This window comes from Idiotropiscis lumnitzeri, chromosome 12, assembly GCF_059441095.1.
Source record: "Idiotropiscis lumnitzeri isolate Australia: NSW breed Sydney's pygmy pipehorse chromosome 12, RoL_Ilum_1.0, whole genome shotgun sequence".
Taxonomy (NCBI): domain Eukaryota; kingdom Metazoa; phylum Chordata; class Actinopteri; order Syngnathiformes; family Syngnathidae; genus Idiotropiscis; species Idiotropiscis lumnitzeri.
Window position 1 is genome coordinate 6877931 of NC_142402.1, and position 25488 is coordinate 6903418.

The window sequence follows — 25488 nt, forward strand, 5'->3', positions numbered from 1 at the left end:
TGTAAAAGGAATTTATTTAATGTGCACAAAACATGTGATGACATATCAACTGCCTTCCATATGAGCTTACCTTCACTGTGTCTGTGTTGCAGAATGGAGCAGTTCCAGGTGAGCCGGTAAAGAAAGATGAAAACTCCCGGAGAGGAAACTGGGGGAACCAAATTGAGTTTGTCCTCACGAGTGTTGGCTATGCTGTTGGTCTTGGCAATGTTTGGAGGTTTCCCTACCTCTGCTACAGAAATGGAGGAGGTAGATTTCTCATCATGTTGCATGCAAAAGTGAATACTAAACATTTCACTGAACACACTGAATGATCAACTGATAAAAAGTGAAATGCATGAAAGCAAAGAACAAATACTTTGTTTTACATTTTTGTTTTGTTTCTTGAATTGAAACTTCTTTGCTCAGTCGTGCATCCTGTACAATTTACCTCAGTGTAATTGGATGGAATTGAATTAGGAAGCCGTCATTTGGATGTAAATCATGCATTAAAAGCAATACTTTTTGACATGACGCTTGTATCAAATGTAATTTGTTGTCGCTCACTGGAGCATGAGTCCTGATAGCTCCAACAAACAAACAAGACTATGTGGGGGGAAAAAAAATTGGGTATGTTTTTCCATAGTTTTGATGAAGAAAGCTAAGCATACATGGATTCAGATATTAATGGCACACTGTAGAGTCATCTGGCTTTTTGGTTAACGTCTCAGTCCAAGTAATTAATGTGGCGACATGAGCCATGTATGAGTATGAATTCAGCCAAAAGCTCTGTTTAGACGTCCAGGTTTGTCTTTCATAGGGCAGAGTACACACAGCTGATCCCTCTTGCGCATTGCCTACAACTGTTACCTAATCGCTCTTGAGTCAAAGCGCCCATTTTACAAACCCCATTTCCTAGACAAAAATGATGGTTGCACACATTTTTCAGAAATGTAACATCCATGGGACTGTAGACCAACCTCCCGGTGGACATAGCCACTGGAGGAAAATTGATGACAAATTCAAGAAATTGATTATACGAATGGCAACAAAAGAGACCAGATGGTGAACTCCAAGGTCAAGCTACATCAGTGTGAGATTGCAACATCCGTCATGGTTTGAGCCAAAGTGGATACCATTATTTTTGTCCGGGCCTTTGTCATGAGTTATGTTTATCCATCCATTATCTAAACCGCTTTTCCTCACGAGGGTCGCGCACATGCTGGATCCTATCCCAACCATCTTCCGATATGTAGGCGGGGTACTCCCTGAACCGGTTGCCAGCCAATCGTAGGTTTTATTTATTTATTTAATTAATCAATTCATTAATTTATTTATATAAGTCACTGATGGTGGAGTGGTACACTCCCCTGACAAGTAATCAGTGTGTGCTCGGTGCTCGGTATGGTTCTTCGTCTCTGTGTGTGCCCTGTGACAGACTGGCGACCAAAGCAAGGCGTCGCCCAAATTGTGTACAGTACAAGTAGTGTTGAAAACGACATGACATTTACTTATTTATTATCAGATTGTGTGTTTCCCAATTCAAAAGGAATGTCTAATTTTCATTGTTTAGTTTTTTTTTTCATTATTATTATTGTTATTTTTATTTTTTTTAATTAACAGTGGGATACCAACAATTATGTCCATGTGTTTATATTATAGTTCTGGATTTAAAAACTACAGGGGAGTCTTTCATTTACTTGCACTTTAGGCTAAAGATTTTGCCATTCCCCTGTGGATTGTATTATGTTTTTGTGTTGAATAATGCTTGGCCAAATTAAGTTAAAACTCATTTTATATTGGACATGCTCGTGCAATGTATCATCCATTTACTGAAAAAAAATGAGAACTGGCACCTGTGTTCAATACATCTGAGTTGGCATGTTTTGTAAAAATCAATCACTGTAACGCTTTATTGCCCATAACATACAGCATACAGATTAATTTCCACTTAATATATAGGGTTTGTCAGCTCATAGTTTTATTCATTTGAAGGGCACAGGTGTCAAACTCTGGTCCTCGAGGGCCACTATTCTACATACTATTTGATGTTTCCGTCCTCCTCTGATTCAAATAATCAGCTCATTGGCAGACCCTGCAGGAGCCCGATAACACTCCTGATCATTTGAATCAGGTGTGATGGAGGAGGGAAACATCTAAAATAGACAGGATAGTGGCCCAATAATAATTTAATTACCATCAATAGCCAGCATTTGAAGGGGAATTTAGGGGATGCGTACGATATTTGGGTTTGTTATTCTTGAGAAATTATGGTAGCAATGTTCTTTTCACCAATATTTACTTGTGTTTTCCTTGTCTAATCTTCTCAGTGTTTTTGAAGTAATATCTCCTGAAAGTTTGGTTCCATGTTGCCACGATATAATCCGAATTCTCTTGGGTACTCAATCTTCTTTCCTTTACAAGCTTGTGTTGACTGAATGGTCACTATCCTGTCTCCTCCTCCAGGTGCCTTCATGCTCCCATACTTTATCATGTTGGTATTCTGCGGCATTCCACTCTTCTTCCTTGAGTTGTCCTTTGGGCAGTTTGCCAGCCAGGGCTGTCTGGGAGTCTGGAAGATTAGTCCAATGTTCAAAGGTTTGTGAGTTCGAATGTGAGACTCTTGTCCCTCTATATATGTATATACAGTAATTTATAGAGCTAATAAATGGCTTCCAGTCGCGGTAAGGTTTGTGTTATGCATTAAATTATGTTTTAATTGGACACGTTTGCCCAAAAAAATGATGAGTCTAATTCCAATCCAGTGGACCCTTGTTATTCTTACCAGATTAGTAGGCCGTACAAGATAGGTATGTGAAACTTCGCTTAAAAGTTTTGTAATTGTTGACCATCGAAATGCATCGTGCAAAAAAAATCAATCAAAAAAAAAATATGAGCAAATATGCAAATCCGTGGGTGCCAAATTGCAAGTACATGCTCGTACATTGTAGACTCCACAAACTCGGCCAGTTCAAACACCTTTTTTGTTGAGATAATTAAAGTCAGAAGCAAGGATATGTGTATGTTAATAGATTTATTTCTGAACCGCTTTGCCTCACTATAATATTCATTAATAAAAGAAAATTAGAACCAAAACCCCTGCGCTTCCTAAAATGTATTTGTTTTCTAATGGCAGGCTATTGCTTTTCGGTGGAAATCTGGCTTAATTCTTTTGAACAGCTTTTTGGAGAAGGTGATTGAAACAAACTCATTGAAATGAAAAAAATATATATTTTTAAACAGTGAACAACATCCCACAGTCAAAGTATGTCAAAAATGTGATTCCTGGAAGATAAACATGATGGGTAAACTGTGTCCTGTGGCAAAGTCCAAATTATGTTGACCCAACCCTTCACTCGGAACACTGACGTCGCAATCGTTTTAGTTCCGTGTAAAAACCACAAACAGGATGCCGACTATACTTTTGTTCAACAAGAATCTAATTTATATTCGTTTCTTAATCTAAAAAATAAAATTTAAGACATAAAAGTGAAAAAGGCATTCTGAGTGTTTATTGTAGTTATGACCCTCATTGTTAGTGTTTAATGTTGTTCTGATTGAATTCAGCAGAAACTAATCCTCTCTTCTCCCTTACAGGTGTGGGCTACGGCATGATGGTGGTGTCCACCTATATCGGGATCTATTACAATGTGGTTATTTGCATTGCCTTCTACTACTTTTTCACATCCATGACAAACTTATTGCCATGGACGTACTGCAACAACCCCTGGAACACGCCGGACTGCAGCGGCGTGGTGCCCCAAGGCAACAGCAGCATGGCTAACGTCACACGCAGCGTGGTGGACGGGGTCAGTGAGATAGTGAACCGCACCAAAAGAACCAGCCCCAGCGAGGAATACTGGAAGTAAGTCTCAGGAGAACATCGTAAACATCTCGGATCATGGGCTGCACAAATGATAAGTGGTTAACACACCTGCACCACAGTTTGGATATATGTACCAAATGATGGCAGCCAGAATAAAGTTTGAAGAAAGGAAATTTATTCTAAAATGTTACTGGAAGTATGCAAAGATAATTTACGAGGGGGTTTTAAAACAAATACCAAGGGAATTGTTTCATGGTGTATTCCATCCCATCGCTTCGTGATGTCGGCAGCGTCTGGACCAGGAGGGACTTCCGTTTAACAACAAGCGGCGTCAGAACACACCTAAGTGTACAATTATTTAAAGTGTGTATACATCATACTATGCGACATAAGCATTTATTTTTTTGGACATCCCTGCAGCCCTAAGTGTCATTCTACATTTTTACAGACGTCTTGCTACGTTACATTGAGCCACACTTTGAAAAACATGCATGCAAACACTGACATATTTGTTGCGACACCCCTGCGTACAGAATATTATTTTCAGTGAGGCTGTGATTGTTTGTTGCAGATAAAACTGGCCATCAATCAAACAAAAATGGCACTGTTTCTTTCCTTAGGGATAAAAAAAATAAATCGATGTTAGTATTTAACAACTCAATAGTAGCTAATATGATCAAATTTAATCATGATAATGATAAAAAGTATTTTGTTTATTTATTTATTTTTTTTATAAATCCATGCCTCGAGTATCTTGGTGGGTGGGCCCTGTACGTAGATATTTCAGATTTGGTCTGAAATAGTGTAATGGTGGACACGCAAGACAAACTAGGCGTGTTTCTGTCAGGGCACTTAACCCAGCTGGGGACGATTAAAGGAACGAATGAAAACCCACTTCCGGCCTTGCTGAGTCCATCCTTTTTAAAAAAAAAACTTCTCGTCCTCTCGGCTCCACCCACAAAATGGGCCGGATGGATGGACCTTTCTGACGGAATGCCCATCATATATTTATTTATTATATTTTATTAATTTCTGGAAAAGGATGTACTCAGATTCCATACAAGGCACAGTTGTGCAATCCCTTTATTTGAACTCAGGTTCGTTGTGCTCAAGGTCCAATATGCACCTGTTAGATAAGGTCGGTTCACACGTGCTTGGCTCCAGCACACTTCTTTCAAATATTTGGACTAGATTCCTGGAAATGCAGCAGTTTTTGATCAATTTTGATCAGCCTCGTGTGTAATAAGAGGACATTCACACATTATCTGAAGTAAAGTGCTACTTAATGGACACTGTTTTCAAATAAAAATATTTTTTTAAATAAGTGTTTGGCAAATTGTTCATGCAACAGAATAAGAATAAGAATCACAATGGCCTTTATTGTCATTGTACTCAGTGTAGTGGACAATCAGATTGGAGAGAAAACAACAGTGAAAGCAAAAAACAACATTTAAGGCTCATTGACATTCGAACAATGTCTCCAAATTGAAGAATTTCGCCATTGTTTCATTATTTGTGCCCACCATGCCTTTTCCAGTGAAGTGTTCCGTGACCAGCACAGGGGACATTAGTCTGTAAATCAATTTTAACTCCATATATAATGTAAGTACAGTGTTAATAAACATTAATAAATCAACATTATGACAAGCAGTTGATGCACAGGTGCAAAGTACCAGTATGGTATGCGAAAGACAGCCCGCCCAAAAATGTCAGCAGCGAACACACAACTCTAAATGTAATTTATTCCAATGTTATGCAAATGTTTGCTGCTGCTTTATCATACAGCTGCAATAATCAATGCAGTTTCAAGTTCATATTGCAGTTTTGTACGCAAGAACCCAGTCAGAAAAGAACCTTAAAAAAATGATTCTGTTCATTCTCGTCAAAAGGCTCATGTGTTTATTTCAGACACTATGTGTTGGATATCTCTGATGACATTGGGAACTTTGGAGAAGTGCGCCTTCCCATTCTGGGCTGCCTGGCTGTGTCCTGGGTTGTTGTCTTCCTCTGCCTCATCAGGGGTGTCAAATCCTCTGGAAAGGTCAGTCAAACGTTTGTGGGTTTAGATACTTTGTAGTGACGTCCAAGTTGAACCTGATGAACACAGGTCGAGGGAGTACAGTTACTCTCATCTCACTATGTTGTTTTACTGAAGTCATTAAGTGCATGTATTCATTTGCAGGTGGTGTACTTTACAGCCACATTCCCATATGTTGTTTTGACCATCTTGTTCATCCGGGGGATTACCCTGGATGGGGCCATCAATGGCATCATGTATTACTTGACACCTCAGTGGCAGAAGGTCCTCGATGCAAAGGTATTGTCTTTGATAAAATGTTGAAAAATCTGTAAAGCGCTTTAAATTTCTAATCACTGTGATGCAATATAGTTATGTAAATCACAGAAAACAAGAAGAATATAAACAGTTTAGGAAAAAAACTATTGCCTTGAAAAGCCAAATGCTACAGCTATTAAATTGAATATTATTTAAATCTGCAGTAGGTGTCAAAATCCTGTTTTGAATGTAGTTTGTTTGGTTTAATATCATCGTTTGTATACAGTTCACTTGCTTGGTTCCACATGAAGCAGCCTTTAAAACCACCTGTCTTGTGTTAGAAGAAATTTTGGAAACAATAGCATCTGCAGGCAAAAACAACTTGGGGTCAGAGATTAATAATAACTAAGAATCATTATACATGCTAAATTAAAAAGAAAAAAAAGAAAGCAAGCATGCATGTGATTAAGCTTGATTTCTACCTGTCCATTAACAGCCATGAATAATACAAACAACTTTTGTTCGACATTTTACAGAAGAAAAAATATATACATGACCTAGTCCTATTGATGGAAATAAAATCTGCAAACTTTTGTTTTCACTGTCATCAATTTTGTGTAATTTTTCTAGGTGTGGGGAGATGCTGCATCACAGATTTTCTACTCCCTGGGATGTGCTTGGGGCGGTCTTATTACCATGGCGTCATACAACAAGTTCCACAACAATTGTTTCAGGTGCTTTGAAATATTAATAATCAAAAAGAAATATTTTTTCAACTACACTATAATAGGGAGAGGTGTTTATAATTTTGTACTATGCTTGGGTGACCTTATTCGGCTACATTAGAAGGTGGGAATATACTCTAAACTACAAAAACAAAAATAAGCCTATTATGGAATACATCTAAGCATTTTTTTTTGTTATTTGTGGATTATCAACAGTGGGCTATGTGGTAAAAATAGCTTCCGTTATTACGTGAAAATTTGATGAAATGGTGCCCAAGAACCTTCTAAAAAATATACTTTTTTTCCATGCGCGCAAATGTTGCCCAAGAGCCATTCCCTTCAAGTGAACCTGCCATGTATGTTTTTTAGATTTTCTTCTTAATTTTATTTTGGTTATGCTACGTTGGCACAGTGGTCGACTGGTTAGCACGTACCGCCTTTCATTAAAGAGGAGTAGGGTTTGACTCCGGGCTCCGGCATTCCTGTGTGGAGTTTTTTTTTTTTTCCCGGTACTCCGGTTTCCTCCCACATTCCAAAAACAAGCATGGTAGGCTGATTGAACACTCTAAACTGTCCCTCGGTGTGATTGTGAGCGCAGATGGTAGTTTTTGTGCCCTGCGATTGGCTGGCAACCAGTTCAGAGTGTACCCCACCTATTAGAATTCTATAGAACACAACTATATTTATACAGCACTTTCACAACAGCTGCAGCTGTAACAAAGTAAAAATACAAAAGAAAATCTAACGTAAAAACTGACATAGTGTCTTAATGGTGGGGCAGTTAATTCCTAAAACGAAATACAATATTTTTTTTTTTATATTTTTTTCCAGCGAGTGAATATCCATGGTAGTGAAGTTATATATTTTTTTCCAATATTTTGATAATGGTTTGAATACCACCTCTTTATTGCGTCATCAAATACACGATAAATAATTAGACAAAATTATTGATCAAACTTGAGACCTTATTAGATTGTGCAAGTGAACCGAAACAAATTTCCAATGACTACATTAAAGAATACAAATTTGCTAAACTCATGATAGATACAAATGTCACATGTCATGTAACTAAAATGTTTGCTGAAACTGGTGTGTAGATCAAGCGCATCTTGATGTGTCGAAGTAGTGGCAAGTGTTTCTGTCTTGTGTGTGAATATCCGATTCCAGATTATGAATGTACTGGCCTGAGCTCCACACAGAAGCATCGTATTATTTTCAATAGAGTGTAAAGCCAGACAGTCATAAAATGATGAGGAGGCAAAAAGAAAAGTCAAATTGAGGGAGGAAAGGGAGCCTTGAGACAACTCGTGAGAGGGACAGGAATTTGTGACATCCCCCCTAATGAAGGCCATACATCCAGATGCCAAGTTGAAGCCCGGAGGACGAAAAAGTGATGTGTTTGAGACTTTAGGTGTAGAAGCTCAGATGGGGCAAGACAGCAAAACGCATCACAGATTATTGGGATTTCTCTACTTGTGTCAAATAACGTAACTGTAGTGAACACCAAGGGAGTGGAAATTGAATGAGAGGCGATAAGAAACAAAAGGAGATAATTTACTCTCTTGAGCTCGTCCACACTTGTTGGTAGAGCGAGGGCATCGGGGAGAGAGAGGACGCTGAATGTGCGAACTGATTTGAAGCTCTCTGTGCACAAAGCTGCACTCTAGGCTAATCTATTTGTGAGGCGTCTTCCCTGTGGATTCAGTCTCCCCGCTGCTGCAACCTCACAGTTTGCCGCACATCATTGGAGCAGGTGTAAGAATCTTGGATGACATTTATTGCTTACAAACAAGGAAATTTGTCTCACAGAAGGTCTGAAAGTCATTGATTGTGAAAATAAAAAGTCTAGATGCCTCCATTGAAGGTTTTTGTGATATCAAATCATGAAAGCGGAATAAGCCAAGGCAATTTTTGTAGCAGAGCGCAATTTATATATTTATTTATACGATTTATAAAGTTAAATACAATTAATTGAAGGTCAATAAAATAATTTCATAACAATCAAGAAAATCATTAATTAAATTAAAGGAGAGGAAGGCGGGTGGTATACACGGTTAATTAGAACGGTTTTCAGGCTGGATTTGAACATCGTCAGATTGTTGCCTGTTTTTAAGTACATCTTCAGGATGCTTTACAGATTTTAGCAACATAAAACTAAAATGTAGCTTCACTATTTCTAGTCCTGTCTTTGTAAAGGCTGACACAGGCCTTTATTTTGTTTCCCACTACGCGACATCCCGTCCTATTCTCAAGTGAGTTTTTTAACGCTGCAATGTCAGGAACTTTCCGCTGCTCCTCCAAGACGCCAAGACCTCCCCCTTCTCAAATTTGTTTTATGGTGATCACCCTATTGACTGACCTTTGAGTTGTAAATTGCATTGACCCCCACCTGGCACCCTCCCAGTCAGTTCAACCGAGGACAAGCATAAATGACACTCTCTTATGAAAATGCAGCATGTTCCTTTCAGTATGCAGTGAGGAAAAACACATTGTTGAATGGTTTTAGACCGAATTTTGGTTTATCAAAGTGATTTTTCTGGAGGCACCTCTGTGACATCTGAAAGGATGGCTTATATCAGGGCTGCCTAACTCTGGTCCTCTTGATTTATTTATTTTTTTGCTGCATGTTTTAGATCCTTCTCATTTCATGTAGTGCATCCTTCCTCTCTCTGTCTGTGCGATTTCCCATGTGTCTATTTCTCAGTTCACGTTCGCCTTGACTCCTTTGAACCGGTACATGCATTGTACAGTACGTGTGCATTTGCTGCAGGAATGACTAGAATGTTGTTGAAGATAGCTATGGGCCGTCCCCGTGTTCCTGCAAGCACACAGTTTTCTGGTCAAGCACGTTTCAAGTGGTTAACGTCAGGGCTGACATTTTCACCGCAAATCTTCTTCACGTTCCACTTCCATATGCAGCGTGCTAGGAAATTGCACATTTTCCTTCTCTTTAGCTGCATAAACTGTCAGCAGGGTACTGCCAGAAGTGAACACCTGAGTTGAAAACTTGCCTGCGTTCTGCTCTGGAACGACAAGACAAATTTTGTTCATTGGGCCAAGCAGAGGTGTGTCGCGTTGTAGAAGCATGTTCACCAGAGACAGCAATGTGAGACATTTTTTTTTTCATAGTGACAGTCCTCTGTCAAAAAAAAAAGTGTTCCCTAAGCCTTGTCACAACATAGTCTGCCAGTTGTTCTCCTGTGGAACTGCTGGGGTCTTTTCCAAAATGAGGGCATGACATTGTTCCAAGTCTGTGTTTTTCCAAACTTGTCTGTTTTGTAGAAAAGGACATAGGAACTTTTTGGAAAGAACAGTTTGTGTACAGTTATGTGTTGACATGGGTTGCACAAGTTGAGAACAAATGAAAGATAATGCGAAATTGCAAATCGTAACAGCAATGTTGATGATAATATTGATGATGCTAACATCCCTAGCATGAGGTTTTTCTTCAGCTGGACTGGGGATTTTGGTCAAGCTGCAGGGAATTATGAACAGATCCAAATACAAGTAACACAAAACGTTTAGGCATCTGCTCGAAAGATGAAGATTAACGGGAACATACGTCCAAATCCACAAAAGAAGTACTTCTTGATGAAAGGATCAATGGTTTATGGTGACCCAATGAGAGTTCAGTCCTGATCAAAACATATGTGCCCTCGCATTTTGATCTGATTTTAAGATTTTTTTTTGGAGAACCCAAATATTGACACATCAAGATGTGCCATTCCGAGTGACTCATATCACCCAAAAGATTCTGTAATAAATTGATTCTGTACTAAAGGTTAAAGGTGTTGCAGGAAAGTAGTAGCTTAAGGGTGTAAATAATTATGCAATCAGGTTATTGTTATTACTGTTTTGTCTTAAAATAGTCCTGTTTTTTTGTTTTTATTAAGTTGCATGAATTAAATTAAATTAAATTAAATTAAAGGAGGAAACAGTTTTGAAATCACTTTTCTGGGTCTGAGGTTTAAACATCATATAAAACAATCATTAGAACAGGGTGATGTAGACTTTTTATTTATATGTGGGATTTAGGGAAAAATTGTAAACATTTTTAGAAGGTAACTTTATGTGCCAGGAAGTCTGGCCCCAAAGCATAAAGCTTTGGTGTAGTAACTTGTGCCATATAAACTGGTTAATTTCCATCCAATCTGTCTTTCTATCTCCAGAGACAGTATCATCATCAGCATAACCAACTGTGCAACCAGTGTCTACGCTGGCTTTGTCATTTTCTCTATCCTGGGCTTCATGGCACACCACCTTAATGTACCCGTGTCAGAGGTAGCTGACCATGGCCCAGGACTGGCCTTTGTGGCTTACCCAGAAGCCCTCACTCTGCTGCCCATCTCTCCACTGTGGTCGCTGCTCTTCTTCTTCATGTTAATCCTTCTGGGACTGGGAACTCAGGTAAGGCTTGAAAGCAAGTTTAAGCATAATGTGTCAGTTATATGTATCATGTACCGCTTTTACCAATACAGCACGTACACTGCTTCTGCAATTCAATATTGAGCAGGGTAGTACTTTTTTGTAAGAGATTAAAAATTGCATACAGTGAACAGGGAATAAAATGGTCTTTCACTTGTATAGCACTTTTCCAGCTATTAAGGCACTCAAAGTACTTCACACTGATGTCGCATCGACCTACTGATGACACAGCATCGGGAACAACTGGGGGTTCAGTATGGCTGGGGATAAAAATGTGCCGTGCTTCGAATATTGAAAATCTGCAAGTGATTCACACCCATTAAAAAAGATTTGCCTTTAGATTGCCGGTAGATGCCCAAAAAATAAAACACAGCAGCACTGCTTACAACAGGCCTTTTGTGTTATGCCAAGGATGGGCCACTGGTGCCCGCACACTTGGGGTCCCTTGATTAATGTTCATAATTAACAACCAACTACCGATTATAAACATGAATTCTCTATTACAGTGACATTGCTGAGTTGCCCTTAGTTCTTTTATTCTGCCCTGTACTACAAAGCGAGGAGGCCAAATATTTCTGGGTGGATTTCAAATGATACGCAGGACAAACATTGTGCATAAATAATATTAAGCTTTTAATTGTGTTGATTTTTGATAAAACATGCACAAAACTATTCCTGACACTTAATGTTGGTTTGTTGTATATTTGCTGTCATTTAATGGTCATTTTTATGCGGAAGAAAAAAAACAATATGTGGTTTTGTTTTGTTTCTGTTGTTTGCTTGGTTGTTGAAGAGTGATTTTTTTTTTTAATAAATTATAGTTTAAACATGATTTAATAAATAGAATATAAGAGCATGTATTTTGCACATATGCCCATTTTTTGTCCACATCTGATTAGGAAGTGTGAATTCCTGTTTGACTGTTGAATTGTGGCCCCACTATCATTTAAGTTGCCCATCCCTGTATTGTGCGATTCAAGTAAAGAATTTAATACTACCTGAAATCGCTTCACGCCAATAGAAAAGAAAAAAAAAGAAAAAACAACAATCCAAGATGAACAAAAAATGTCACGTAACAGATAGCCTTTCAGTTCTCCAAAATAAAGCACTCCACTCCATCTATCTTAACCTGATGTAAAAATCAATCGCCTTGGTCACACAACACTATAGTGCTTTTTACAAGAGATTGTATATTTGTACACAGGGGTGCTATAAGAGGTAGAAAAGTGATGACAAATCTAAGGGACCATCACTAACAAGGTTCTGAGAAAAACTATTCAATTTGCAACAATGAAGTGGTGGAGACTTTTGTGGGGCCACAAAACCCTTGCAAAATGAATTATATTAAACAATATTGTTTGTACGCTCCTCTTTTTTCACTCATTTTTTTTCTTTAGTTCTGTTTGTTGGAGACACTGGTGACGGCCATTGTTGATGAGATTGGCACCGACTGGATCATCAGAAACAAGACTGTAGTTACACTGTGTGTGGCTATTGTTGGATTCCTCCTGGGAGTTCCACTCACTACTCAAGTAAGGCCAACTCACGCAAAACACACGGCACACTATGCCTGAAACCATTTTTTATTCCCATTATGAGAGCCCATGGCATTCATGATTCATACTTCTTCCATATAGCAATGTTCCATTTTGTTGTGTTTGTAACCAAAATAAAAGATCTCACTAAAACAAAAAAAAATATTCATTTATCGATTGTTGAATTGTCAAATGTTCTCCACAATATCTTTTTTATTTATTTTTATTATTTCATATTCATCACATTCTTTAAAATAAACGAAATGAAAGGGGACAGAAAGAAGTTAAAAAAACTTTGGAATCTATCAATTGTACCACTGAGTATTAGTATATATTCTCATCAATTGCACTTTTTCAGATTTCTTGAAAATACAATTGGACTGAAATGTTTTAATTTGACAATCAAGATAGTTCCACAAACTGGAACATTGGATAGAAATGCATCTTTCCTCTTTTTTGTGTTGAATTTGTTTTTCTGCTTTGTTGAAGCCCTTCATAATTTTCTTAAACTCATTCTCTATGACTTGTCGTACGTCATTGATATTTTCCTAGCATGAAATGAAGTGGTATCATCCGCAAATATAATACATTTCAACAATTTATAAACAATTACAATACCATTGACATAAAGAAGGAAACATACTGGTCACAGGACCGATCCTTGTGGTACCCCACACGTTACTGTGCAGTATTTGGATTGTTTGTCTCTGATTTCAACAAACTGCCTTCCGGATGCGGACCGCGGGATGGTTCGGACCGGACCCATGGCCAATCTATGATGAATTTTTTTCAGGGCGCATTCGCAAACGTTGGCGCTGCAAATCAAGTAAATACGGAAAAGGCGTCACTGATTTCAGCCAATCAAATCCTTTGTTTACGATCCACGGCCAATTGCGCAGCAGACCGGAAGAGAGTGCTGCTGACAGTATGCCTTGCTAAAAAGTTAGCGAGGTCGATGCGTCTTGTTTTAAATGAATGGACGGAGAAATTTAGTTTCGTTCTGGCTGCAGCCAATTTAAAACCAGTGTGCATCATATGCTCCGAAACCGTCGCAACATTGCGAAGCGCCACAACGAAACAAAGCACCGCCCTTTTGTGCACAGTTATCAGCAGACGTTTGAGGTGAGCGCACGCAAAAACATCGAACTTCGAGTGCAGTATAAGAGATTTTTACATTTTCGTTTACATCCCAGCGGTCATGCAAACGAATGTTCAGTAAAAGTATCATGGATTTTGGGGAAACATAAAAAAAACGTTCAAGTGATGGGGAAGTTGTGAAGGAGTGCTTAAATGTGGTTGCACAAACATTATTTAAAGGAAAACACAAAGCCCAGATGTGTGAAATAATCTACCAAATCCCAATGGCCCCGACTCCGTTCCAACCCAGATTTAAGTCACTGGCAGGGCACTCACAAACTCATTTTTCTCATTAAGAGAAGTTAAAAAAAATATTCAAAAGAAAAAGTGGTGTCAAAGCTCATTTTGAATTAGTTTTTCATGAGGACAGCCATTTTTATTGATTGTGTACTCAACATGTTGAACTGGTTTACTTGGATAATTAGGCTTTCCGTTTTTTTTAGGCTGATAACTCTTTGATTTAAAAAAAAAGGTAAAAGATGTTAACTCAATGCTTAGCACTTGATATATATCTGCAGGAGATATTTTACAGTTTTTTTTCTGGAAGTGGCACCCTTAAATTCTTGGAGCCACATTTTCTTGAATGTGAAATACACGCCTTATATTTGTTTGACTGGCAAAGGTGTTTAATGGGAACATTGCTAAATATTTAGTATATAAGTGTGCTCTGTTGAAAATGACTAAATATTGAAACTATATAAAAATGTGAACATTGGCTAGACATTTCGGGAAGTTGGACTTTGGTTCGGACCTTTTAATGGGAAGAAATTTTCGTCGTGGACCTCTGTGACTTTTAATTGAATACCTCTGGTCTAGGGCATCAAACCCATTTTGAAGATCAATGTAGTAGAGTGATGAAAGCGGAATCCAGACAGGCTATTACTTTAAATTTGTTCTACAATTATGCCAAGATTTTGTATGGTTGTGATAGTCATGATATGAGTCAATAATTTAAGAAATCATTTGTATTTCCTTTTGTGAAGAGTGGCTATTTGGCTATTTTCACATTCCTCGGAAAATCCCTGTTGTGATTGACAACTGGCATATATATATATATGTGAAAGGTTCAATTATTACATTTATGTTTGCTTGATCTGTGACATGATAAAATAATTTTGAATAATTGGTTTGGCCTAACCTTTGTGCAAGACTGTGTTTTTTATATTCAATGTCTTTTTTGTACTATTTTTACTTTTGTCTGGTAATTTGATGTAATAATCTTTTTATGTCACTTTAGGATTGATAAAAGTTTATTTTTAGATTTTTTTTCATACTTAGCCTCCGCGTCTTGTGTGCTTCGTTTGAGAATTTTTTTTAACAGGTATTTTTTAACCCGTTTGTCATCCAATAATTATTAACAGTGTTTTCTCTGATATAAGCATAAATGTAGATCTTTTTGCATGTTTTTGTCATATACGTTTATAAGTGTGGTTATAAAATAATCACAGGCATTATTTTTGCTCTCTAGTGTATACTTGAAACCTATCATAGGAACCTGACAGTTTTGTTGACATTTATGAAGTATGTACGATATCATAAACAACTTTATTTTGTCCAGTGACCCGACACTGTGAGATAATCACAGCCGTGCATTTCTTAACCTTGACCCATTTTTGTTTATGTCTGCAGGCAGGAATCTACTGGTTGCTACTGATGGATAATTACGCTGCTAGTTTCTCCCTGGTCATCATCTCCTGCATCATGTGTGTCTGCGTCATGCATGTTTATGGTAAGGAGCCGTACTCATTGGGAGTGTTCTTAAACTCTTCATTGTTCATGTGGAATGGGGATGAAGCTTTTTTTTTTTTTAAAGACTGGCTTTTGTGTTAGGATTTATTCTGGACTGTTGGCCTAGTTTTCTTATCTTTGTCAATGGTTGGCCATGTTCCAACAGTTTTCTCTCAGTTAAATTGGAAAGAAGTTGTCATTTCTGCGATCTACACATCGACATTAAGTCACTTCTCAGTCGACTTCCTGGTTGAACTAAAAAAGACCATACCGTTAGAAGTATACTTCCTGAGACATCATTGTGAGATGATAGCACAATATCGTTTTCCAATGTATGTGTTACAATGTACAGTGAATGTATTTTTTGTTGTCGTAGGGCCTAGACTACACTGAAAATGTACTTTTTCCCTATATTCTCTCCCTGCGATTTTGCACTGCCTAAATTGGGCGTAACAGAGCTTTTTACATTGTGCCAGGATGCAACATAGTCTTTCCCAGTCAATCCTCTTGACACCCCTCTTTTGCATCAAAATCAGGGCGGTCGAAGCGCATGCATTGTTCCACATTTCGGAAGCAGAAATAACTTCCCTGGACTGCAAGATCTCCCCTTGCAGAGGATTTAGTTAGCAGCGCATGTGACAAGCGCTATTGGAAACCGCCTTGCACCTCCACGATCGTGCGTCCGTTTGTGACCACTTCTCCCTCCCCAATAGTGACATGAGTGCTGTTAAAATATTTTTAAGAAGATAACAATGATAAATTTTTTCAATGAATTGATTTCTACAATGATTCTGAGGGACGCTGCCGTCATATTTATAAATTAAATCCGGTGACATCCACCACACACATTCGGAAAGTGCCGAATCTGTGAGCCTGCGCCTCTATCAAATACGTCAAAATGGCGTTACAACACCAACGCCACACAATGGACCTCCTTTTAGTAAGTCAAAACTCAGCCTTAGTTTATTTTTTTGCAACTAAATTTGCCGAAATGACCGGAAGGCATGGCAGGAATGTCCAGTGAGACATAAAGTGTCTACCGAATTCACAAACACGCTGAGCTAGACCACTCAACAAAAATGCTGATGCACCCATTTTTAAGCCTAGCGCAAACTACTTTCTGTTACCAAATTGTCGGATGAGTCGGGGGTGAGGCAAATCTGTGAGCCGTAACGGCCAAATGGCCCCACGGACGCCAATCTAGACTTGCTCTGGCACGACAACGAAGTATGTGTTTTTACCCCAAGCGGACGGGCACCAGTCCACCAGATTTGGGCCCCCTTGACGTATTTTTTTTCCACATCTCATCCAAAGTAACAGGTCACAAATTGTGGTTAAGATAATTTTGCAGAAAAACACTCATTTGAATTTTGAACTGTGGCAATAGCATCAAAATTAGCACTCATACATTCAGAGCTGTATCTGACTTGGCCCACTAATATGTAATACCACATCTGCAGGTGATCTGAGGTTGCTAATGACAAGCAACATGTTACTCTGCCCATTTACTGCACTCCACAGACGGAATTTTGAAATTAATAGGTTCAATTCCTAGACAGAATTGCATGAATATTATTTGCATGTAGTTCAAATGAAATTTTCCTTAATCAGTTTTTTCATTATTTTTTTTCCCAGGTCACCATAACTACTTTAAAGATGTTGAGATGATGTTGGGTTTTCCTCCCCCACTCTTCTTCAAAGTCTGCTGGAGGTTCATCTCCCCTGTCATTATCTCTGTAAGTGTACACTCACAACAAACCAACGTCTGCATAGCACTAGCACATTTTAGGAATATGACCTACATTTCCAGCTAATCTGTTGGGCTTTGTTTCCAATTTCAACCTCAAGAGCAAATCTTTCTGACTGGGAAATGGATGTATGCAGCTGCTATCAGTTCAATTTCCCAACCACACAGTTTTTGCCCCCTAATCTTCTGGGCCAGCCAATAAATTCATTGTTGTGGATTACTGGTCAAATTCGGGCATTTTTTCCTAAGAACTGCTCTCCAAGGTCTGCACTGCAGCTGACAATTTATGCTCATAATTATGGTCAATTGCATGTTTTTGTTCTCTTACAATTTCACCTATTCGCAAAGTACTACTTAACAATTAATTAGAAGGTAAATTAAACACATGGCTTAGGAGAATCTTAGCGGATGAGTCTTGGCACTTCTCTATATGCAGTTGTGCATTTTCGGGTTGTGTCTCTCGCAAACGCCAATTGAACCAACTGGGCCTTGTATTTTATGGAGCATTGTCCACCAGTGTTCTGAAAGCACATTCTTCAGAGTAGCGTTGCCATTGTCATCAGAGACAGACTTAATCAGGATGTGACAAATGATCATCACAGTCTTTTGTTTCATTTCCACTCTTGTTTTATTATTATCTCACTGACGGTGACCTAAATAAATAGATAAAAATTAATCTAATGTTTGACATGAAAAGGCAACACTATACGGACCTGGGCCAAAGGGTGCTTCTGATATTATATAGGGCAGCGGAAGGCCTTACAACCTTGACTGCACACAACTGACTGTTTGATTTGGCCAGTTATTGTATTTTTGTTCCACTTTCTGCAGCGCTCACATTTTCACATGCTTCTCTTTTGTCCTCACAGTTCATCCTGATCTTCACAGTCATCCAGTACAAGCCAATCACCTATAATGACTACGTGTATCCCGGTTGGTCTCTGGCCATTGGCTTCTCAATGGCGTTGTCCTCAGTGGTCTGCATCCCCATCTATGCCTTCTACAAGATCTCAAGGTCCCCGGGAGCCACCTTCAGAGAGGTAACACACATTCCAGGCCAATGAGGCATTTAAGCACCCTATTAGAAAATAATAACAGTTTTTCGAGCCTCGACTTTGTATGCCGGTGTCTCCAGCTCACGTTCTGTGAAGTTGTTCTTTTTACATTGGTGACTCATATCTTGATCATCCGATTATTTGATCATGTTGAGTGATCATTCCCACAAGCAGGCACTGTTTATTATTATATAGGGACGCAGAGTGGGAAAAGGCTGGTACAGAAACATTTTCATATTGTTTGATAGAAAGAAATAATAATAAGAAATAAATGTGCATCGCTTCATGCATCTGGATTTTGTTTTGTGACTGCAACGTATTAGGATTTGGCCGTTAGGCATAAAGGACACATAAATATTTGTACATGAGGCCCCACATCGTCATAAGACCTCTACTTTGTTATACTTTTACAATGTTAATAGTATGAAAGAAAACCGTTTCTCTTTCTAAAGTATACTTTTCCGGGTTTGATTCACTTATTTATCCACTTGAGTGCAATATTTCTAATTTTGTTCAAATAAATGCGCTGACAAATAGATTTACTGTAGTGCCAAGCCTACCATTGATTAAAAAGATTATCTCAAATGAAAGCAGGCACATTTCTGATGTTTCATATATTATCCATAACTTTGTTGAGTGGCTGGGACAAATCACATGGTCGTATCGCAAATCCTGTGGCTTTTCATTTTGAAGTTTAAGTTTGCACTATGATCATGCCCAGGGCAAGTGTAGGGCGAGTTTTATTTCTACAATGATTCAGAGGCATGCATGCAGTTGTCATTTGTATGAATGAATGAAATACGATGACATCCACCACACACATCTGCAGAGCGCAGAATCTATCTGCCTGGTCTTAAATGAAATCCTCCAAAATCGCATCACATCACCTGCGCCACAATTTAGTCCTAGTTTTAGCTGGTCTAAGGTCTAGTTTGCGTTCTGTCACCAAATTGTCAGGTGCACAGGTGCCGGAATACGCAATATGATCCTAACACGGTAAACTAGACGTGCGGTGGCACGAAAATGAAGCTTCGCCAGTTTTTATGTTGAGCGCACGTGCGTCTGTCTACGCTTTCCCTTTAAAGTGAAACATGAAACTGATCATGATGGTAATATCGTCTTTTAATTTTGACTCCAATGAAATTGTTTAAAGGTGTTCTTTCCTAACCAATACGTTGAAATAATGACAGAATTTGGAATCAAGTCTGTCACCCTCACACTACATCCGAAACACTATTAGGAGATAAATGTACAAAAGAAATAAATGTCATTAAGTAATACTGCAGTAATACTGCGAATGAATGCTATAATAATCATGCAACAGAGAGCTGCAACCCACTGCCATTCTTTTCAATTATTTTAAAAGTGGCAAAGAGAAAAAAATGTTGCAATGTCTGGGGAGGGTTATGCACATTGTACAGTTAAAAAACTACAAGCGGAAAACAAATATACCATAGAGTTCTCCTGGAAATTACAAAGACTGACTTAATGATTAAAAAAAGAACTTTGGCTCTCCATGTATCATGGAAAGAAAAATTATTCCTAACATTGTAAACCGCTGCTATTCATGGCGGAGAGAGACTCAGTCCTGCCACACGTAGTGGCACCCCCATAAACGTGTGTCATGTTTTAATTGTATTAATTTATTGGTACTTTTAGTCTCTCAAGTGGAAAGTCAACTCACACTATGCAAATTTATATAGCAGACCTCAGTGTCTTAAAGATGCCACTAGATGTCGCTGAAGCCATATTTTTTTCTATTAGACATGGCTTTGGACTGCATTTACTGATTGGACCTTCTTCTAAATTGCCTGTCCTCCTCCCTTTATCGCTCAGCGGTTGAAGCACGCATGCCAGGCACATCCAAAGTGGGGCCCAGCCCTGCGGGAGCACCGCACGGGCCGCTACGCCCCCACAGCGTCTGAAGACACTCTGGAGGCTCGTCCCTTCAAAGAGAAGGACGAGTTGAAGGAGGAGCTGCGGGAGGAGGAGAACGAGAGGAAGGATGACATCAGCCTCACCATCCAGGGAAGCAACGGCTCCACCAACACACACAACAACCCGAACCCGAGTGCATAGATGGCATCCCACTCTGTCAGCCACGACTGACGCCCTCTCCCCCCTTGTGCCCTCTCCTTCCTCTCTCCACTATCCGCACCACACTTTCCCACAGTCCTCTGTGGGGAAGATCCCTTTTTGCTGGAGACCTTTACATATTGTAAAGGCGCATTATATCCATCCTAATCTCTGCTAGCTACCTGTGTATCTTTAGGGGAAAAAAACCAAGGCACAAAAAAAAAAAAAAAAGAATAAATTGGGTCACTGTCCAAAAAGATTTAGCTTGTATGTTTGCGTGTGTGTGTGTGTGGATTGTAAATGTGTTGCACATAATTTAATATTACAGTTTGTTTTTCCTTACATTTGTTTGTAAAAACATGTATATGTCATATTCATGCAGTTGAAGGTATGGTAGATTGTAATACTGGTTGTGTGGGGCTTGCAGCAGCACAGAAACACATGCCTGTCATCTTATTATGGACCTGCTGATTCCGATTTCTGCAACTAGAAACAATATAATTACAAGCACTAATTTACACTGGGGCAATCATTGTACACATTTTATAATACGGTGACCTCACACAAAGTTGATTGCAAGACTAGTCTTTGCCGTTTTTCTCCTTAGGCTGCTTCATTTAATGACGATGAGACACTGAATATAAACAGAAGCTTCCAATATGATGAAGTTTTGTTTCACTACTAAAGCTGCTGCTTGAATTGATTACAACGCACAGCGATTGCACATTTCTTTTAATACCGGTGCTCTTCTCAGGTTTCCAAGTAAACTTTATGGTTTGCCTGGGGAGACCTTGTATCAATGAAATTGTTGGAAAAATAAGATATTCGATATAATATCAGACAACACACACATACACACACGCCCGCTGGATGTGTCTGCAAACAGTATTAGAAGGATTAAGAAGTGTTGTCTATTTGTTAGCCTTCCAGCAATCCTTTTTGTGTGAAATGCAATTTTGGGATGTGCATGAGGGAGAATCTTGTGCGGAGGAGGTAGCCAGCGAAGGCGTGACTGGTTTATATCTTGTCTTATTTTGTGTGGTTGTTGCAGTCCACCCCATGAGGTGTGTTCTGTGATCAATCCTGCACAAGTTTATTGTGTCATGAGGCTGTGAGTTAGGCTGTGATGTGACCTTTCAAGCAAAAAAAGCAATGGCAGCTTGTTTCCAGGACAGCACAGACTTTAACTTTTTATCATAACTGTGAAATGTAGTTATCTAGTTTTGTACTAGAAGTATCATTTAATTATCTCACTTTTGTAATAGTGTAGTCAATCGTTATAGAGCACATTTCTCTTGTATAAAAATAACAATTTGAATCGGAATCTTAAATATTCATGCTTACCTTTTCACTGGAGATTTGTTTTGATACCTTATGAGTGAATAATTGACGATTGTCACGATTCTGAAGAAAATTGTATTTCCAGTAAGTGTGTTTCACATGGTTGTTCTATTATCATCTTTCCTTTGCTTTGGTGACACCTGAAAGCGCACAGGTGCAAATGTGGCTACTTTTTTTTTTTAGTGAACTGCCTTATATCCAAATTATTTGCAGACCTAGAACGCTAAACCAAGAGGATGCATATGCATGTACAATATTGTATCGAGTATATTGCAATTTAAAAAGACTTGAGGAATATACCAGTGCAACAGTTCACATTGGTTATTCGTGGACATTGAGTGTGTAACCATGAGTCCCAGGCAAATAATTACAAAGTTGTAATAACAGAAAATGCACATTTACAGTTATGTCCTTCTGTTCTTAATCATTTAATGAAATGAAAACATTTTTCCTCATGACTTCTTGCCACATGCCAACTTCAACAGTGTAGTTGCACCTGTTGTCCACAAGATGGGCCCATATTGAAAAGCCCAGCAGTGAAAGCACAATGAGGGGGTGAGATTTTTGACAAAATAAAAAGTGTATTGATACAAAGCAAGCACACATTTGTTTTTAACACTGTTTTATAAACAGCTTTTCACAACCTAGACACTTACTGGAAGATAGAAATCAACAAGCTCCATTATTCCTGTTAATGGCAGAGGCATGCCATTCATTTAAGCATTGAATCCTTGAGGTGCTCCATGGAACATCTTTTGATGAAAATGTGTTACTTCCTCAAATTGTACTTTTTTTTCAGTGTTTGTTTGTTTCACTCATAGTTCCAATTATTTCTGTTAATGCTGTTAGAAGTAAAAACATCATGTCGTCCTATTAGCTCTATGAACCGCCTCTCCATCTCTGCTGGCCCACAACTTTTCTGACCTTTGTATAGAAATGTACAAATTATATAAATTACTGTGCGTGTGCGTGTGTGTGTGTGTGTGTGTGTGTGTGTCATTATCTTATGTGTGAGGGGACGAGTATGAGGTTATTTCCTTTGGATTTGTAATTTCTAGTTGTTTAATGTAGATGTCATATGTATTGTGTACTGCATGTAGTGGATTAGCTTTTACTGCTGAGTCTGCATGTAGAGCAGACGTAGTGTTAATGTCAATGTACCTCTAATCTTGACTCTTATTCTGCTAATTATGTAGAGGCCATCTTTTAAAGCGGTTTTGTACTAAGAGAAAGAAGTCAACCTATTTTATCTTCATATTTTAGTCGTCGTTCATTCGTGTCCCATGACACGACTTTGTTTATTTTTAAAAAGTATATTCTCAGAAAACACAAGAAATAGCCAGCTGATATTATATGAGTATTGCCAAACAAAAAGCTATGGATTGAAACTTGAACTACAGAAAAATGGTCGGTTTTTACAGTGAGTGAGCTCGGGTATGGACAGTGGTTGCAGCAACATAACTTTGTTTGTGTTTGTTTTAAAAAAATCACATTTGTTTTTTGTTACATGTGTTTACACGCAATACAGACAGTGGCCACTAATCGTGGCACTAATCCGAAACATTTAACATGTTAAAACCTGAGCAGAACAAACACCAAATAATAACAATTATATTACTATCAGTTATAACAACAATTGTTAATTGAGGAAGAATGATTCCACAGATTTCAGGACCCATTTTTCATTTCACAATCTGTGGTATATTCTGGTTGGGGTATCTAAAATATGTTTCTGCGCTGCATATTATCTTGTGTGGAAATAGTAAAAGCACATTGATGTTGTAGAAAATCTACTACCCCTTTGCAACATTGCCTCTTTACCACTCATCCAATGTTTATCGCATGTAACAATATGTTAAATACTCATTTCGACAAGCAACTGGAGAAAATGAATGCACATTTCCATGTTGACAAAAAACAAACAAAAACAATGAATTCCATTGGTCCTACTGAAAGAAATGGTCCAAGTGTAGTTTGTGAACTTCTGTGCTGTTACCATGTGTAAAATGTCACACGGTCGGATATGAGAAGAAACACACAGATGAAAAGAGCACAGTGCTTCTGGTACCTTCGATCATATCTCTATCTAACTGTGTCTGTTCTTCTTGTTCCTCAACCTGTAGGGCCAAAATACATTGAAATGTCTTAGTCCTGTCAGCTGTATATTGTAAAACTGTTAAATTACATTGATAAATAAAATCTATTTTAAAGATCAGTATTTGTGTGATGAATATAAAAAATAATATTCCGTTTTTTGCTTTGGTCACATGAACATTTTAATCTTGTTTTTGTACACATTTTTTTAAATTCTAACTTTAAACTATAATTTATTTCGACAAAAATGTATTTATCCTGCCATGACTAGAAACCAAGGTGGAGAAAATGTGGCGGGTTTGCGTGCACGATTAGTTTGCAGTCTGGACACGGAGGGGTGAACATCTCCTGCTCTGACTGCAGCTCGGGGGGGCTGCCATGAGAGGATTGGTCCGCCTCCGAATGCTGTGGGACGGGGCAGAGGCCGATGGAGGCGCCCACTGCATGTCGAGAACAAAAATAACGATACGTGCTTTCATATCAGAGTCTCCAATAAGACCGGAAAAAAATAGATTTGTTGCTAGACGCTTCTCTGAAAAACTGTTTTGATTCTGTACTGTAATTCAGTCATATGTTTGTTTGTCTACCATAATATTTTCAATTCCCTCATTCTAAACTTCATTTTCCATTTGCCGTGCTTGCCCAAATTCTGTGCTATCCAATGTGCAAAACCCTCTTTTATATTTGGCAGCCTTCACCACTTTCACACCTGTTGCCAACAGCGGGCAATCTGTTAGTGTGAGTGAACACACGATTCAGCGCCTGCTATTTGAGATCTAAGTATATTACTCCTGACAGGCACCATTGTACATTGAACACCTTGAGGTGCTTTATCAACCCATTAGGGAACAACAATTACATTTCTATGTGCTTCGCTGAATCACTAAAAGCATAATAAATGTAGAACCAGGTTTATCAGACTTGTGTCCCGCGGGAAACATGTCCCAGGTTTGGTCCAGGAGCCAGACACTACCTCACAAATTAATGGCAGACTTTCCCTCTTAAAAAAAAAAAAATAATTAAAAACGCCAGACTAAATCACACTTCTCCTGGTTCTAGTTATGCCATTGATTCCTCACAATTGCTCTTAAAAAATATATATAGGTATCAAACGACTATAGCACTGTTTTTAAAACTGATTATTAAGACAAATGCTATGTTCACAATACAGCAGCTCAATTCTGATTTGTTCAAGAAATATGAACAGAATAATTCACTTTTTTTTTTTTTTTTTTTTCCAAATCCGACATGGAAGAATTTGAAGAAATGCTGTCAGTAACCTGTACTGGCGACTTTAACATTCATGTTGACAATAATTTGGATAAATATACACAAATAACTTTTAAATGATACTTTTTGGTCAATTAAAATATATAAAACCATCCAACAGATACTCAAGGTCACATTCTTGATCTAATTACCTCTAAAGGAATTCACCTGGTGATGTTGCTGTTGATGAGGTCTATTTCAGATTATTTCTCAGTGTTCTTTGAAATACAAATAATCCCAAAAGTTCAGGTAACCATTGTGTTTGTTAAAAAAATA

General features: G+C 38.4%; 1 protein-coding gene across 5 annotated transcripts in view; it reads left to right on the forward strand.

Annotated features, from left to right (window-relative positions):
- Window positions 1–24064, forward strand: part of slc6a9 (solute carrier family 6 member 9) — a 71171-nt gene extending 47107 nt beyond the window's left edge. For all 5 annotated transcript variants that reach the window (XM_088310609.1, XM_088310608.1, XM_088310607.1 and 2 more), the window contains 12 exons: window positions 93–249; window positions 2446–2577; window positions 3577–3844; window positions 5714–5846; window positions 5988–6122; window positions 6711–6814; window positions 10975–11212; window positions 12628–12762; window positions 15532–15631; window positions 17266–17366; window positions 18247–18417; window positions 20269–24064. In XM_088310609.1, the coding sequence (XP_088166735.1) occupies window positions 93–249; window positions 2446–2577; window positions 3577–3844; window positions 5714–5846; window positions 5988–6122; window positions 6711–6814; window positions 10975–11212; window positions 12628–12762; window positions 15532–15631; window positions 17266–17366; window positions 18247–18417; window positions 20269–20511 (1917 nt within the window). In that variant the 3' untranslated portion in view covers window positions 20512–24064. The remainder of the gene's footprint in view (window positions 1–92; window positions 250–2445; window positions 2578–3576; window positions 3845–5713; window positions 5847–5987; window positions 6123–6710; window positions 6815–10974; window positions 11213–12627; window positions 12763–15531; window positions 15632–17265; window positions 17367–18246; window positions 18418–20268) is intronic.
- The last annotated feature ends 1424 nt before the right edge of the window (window positions 24065–25488 follow it).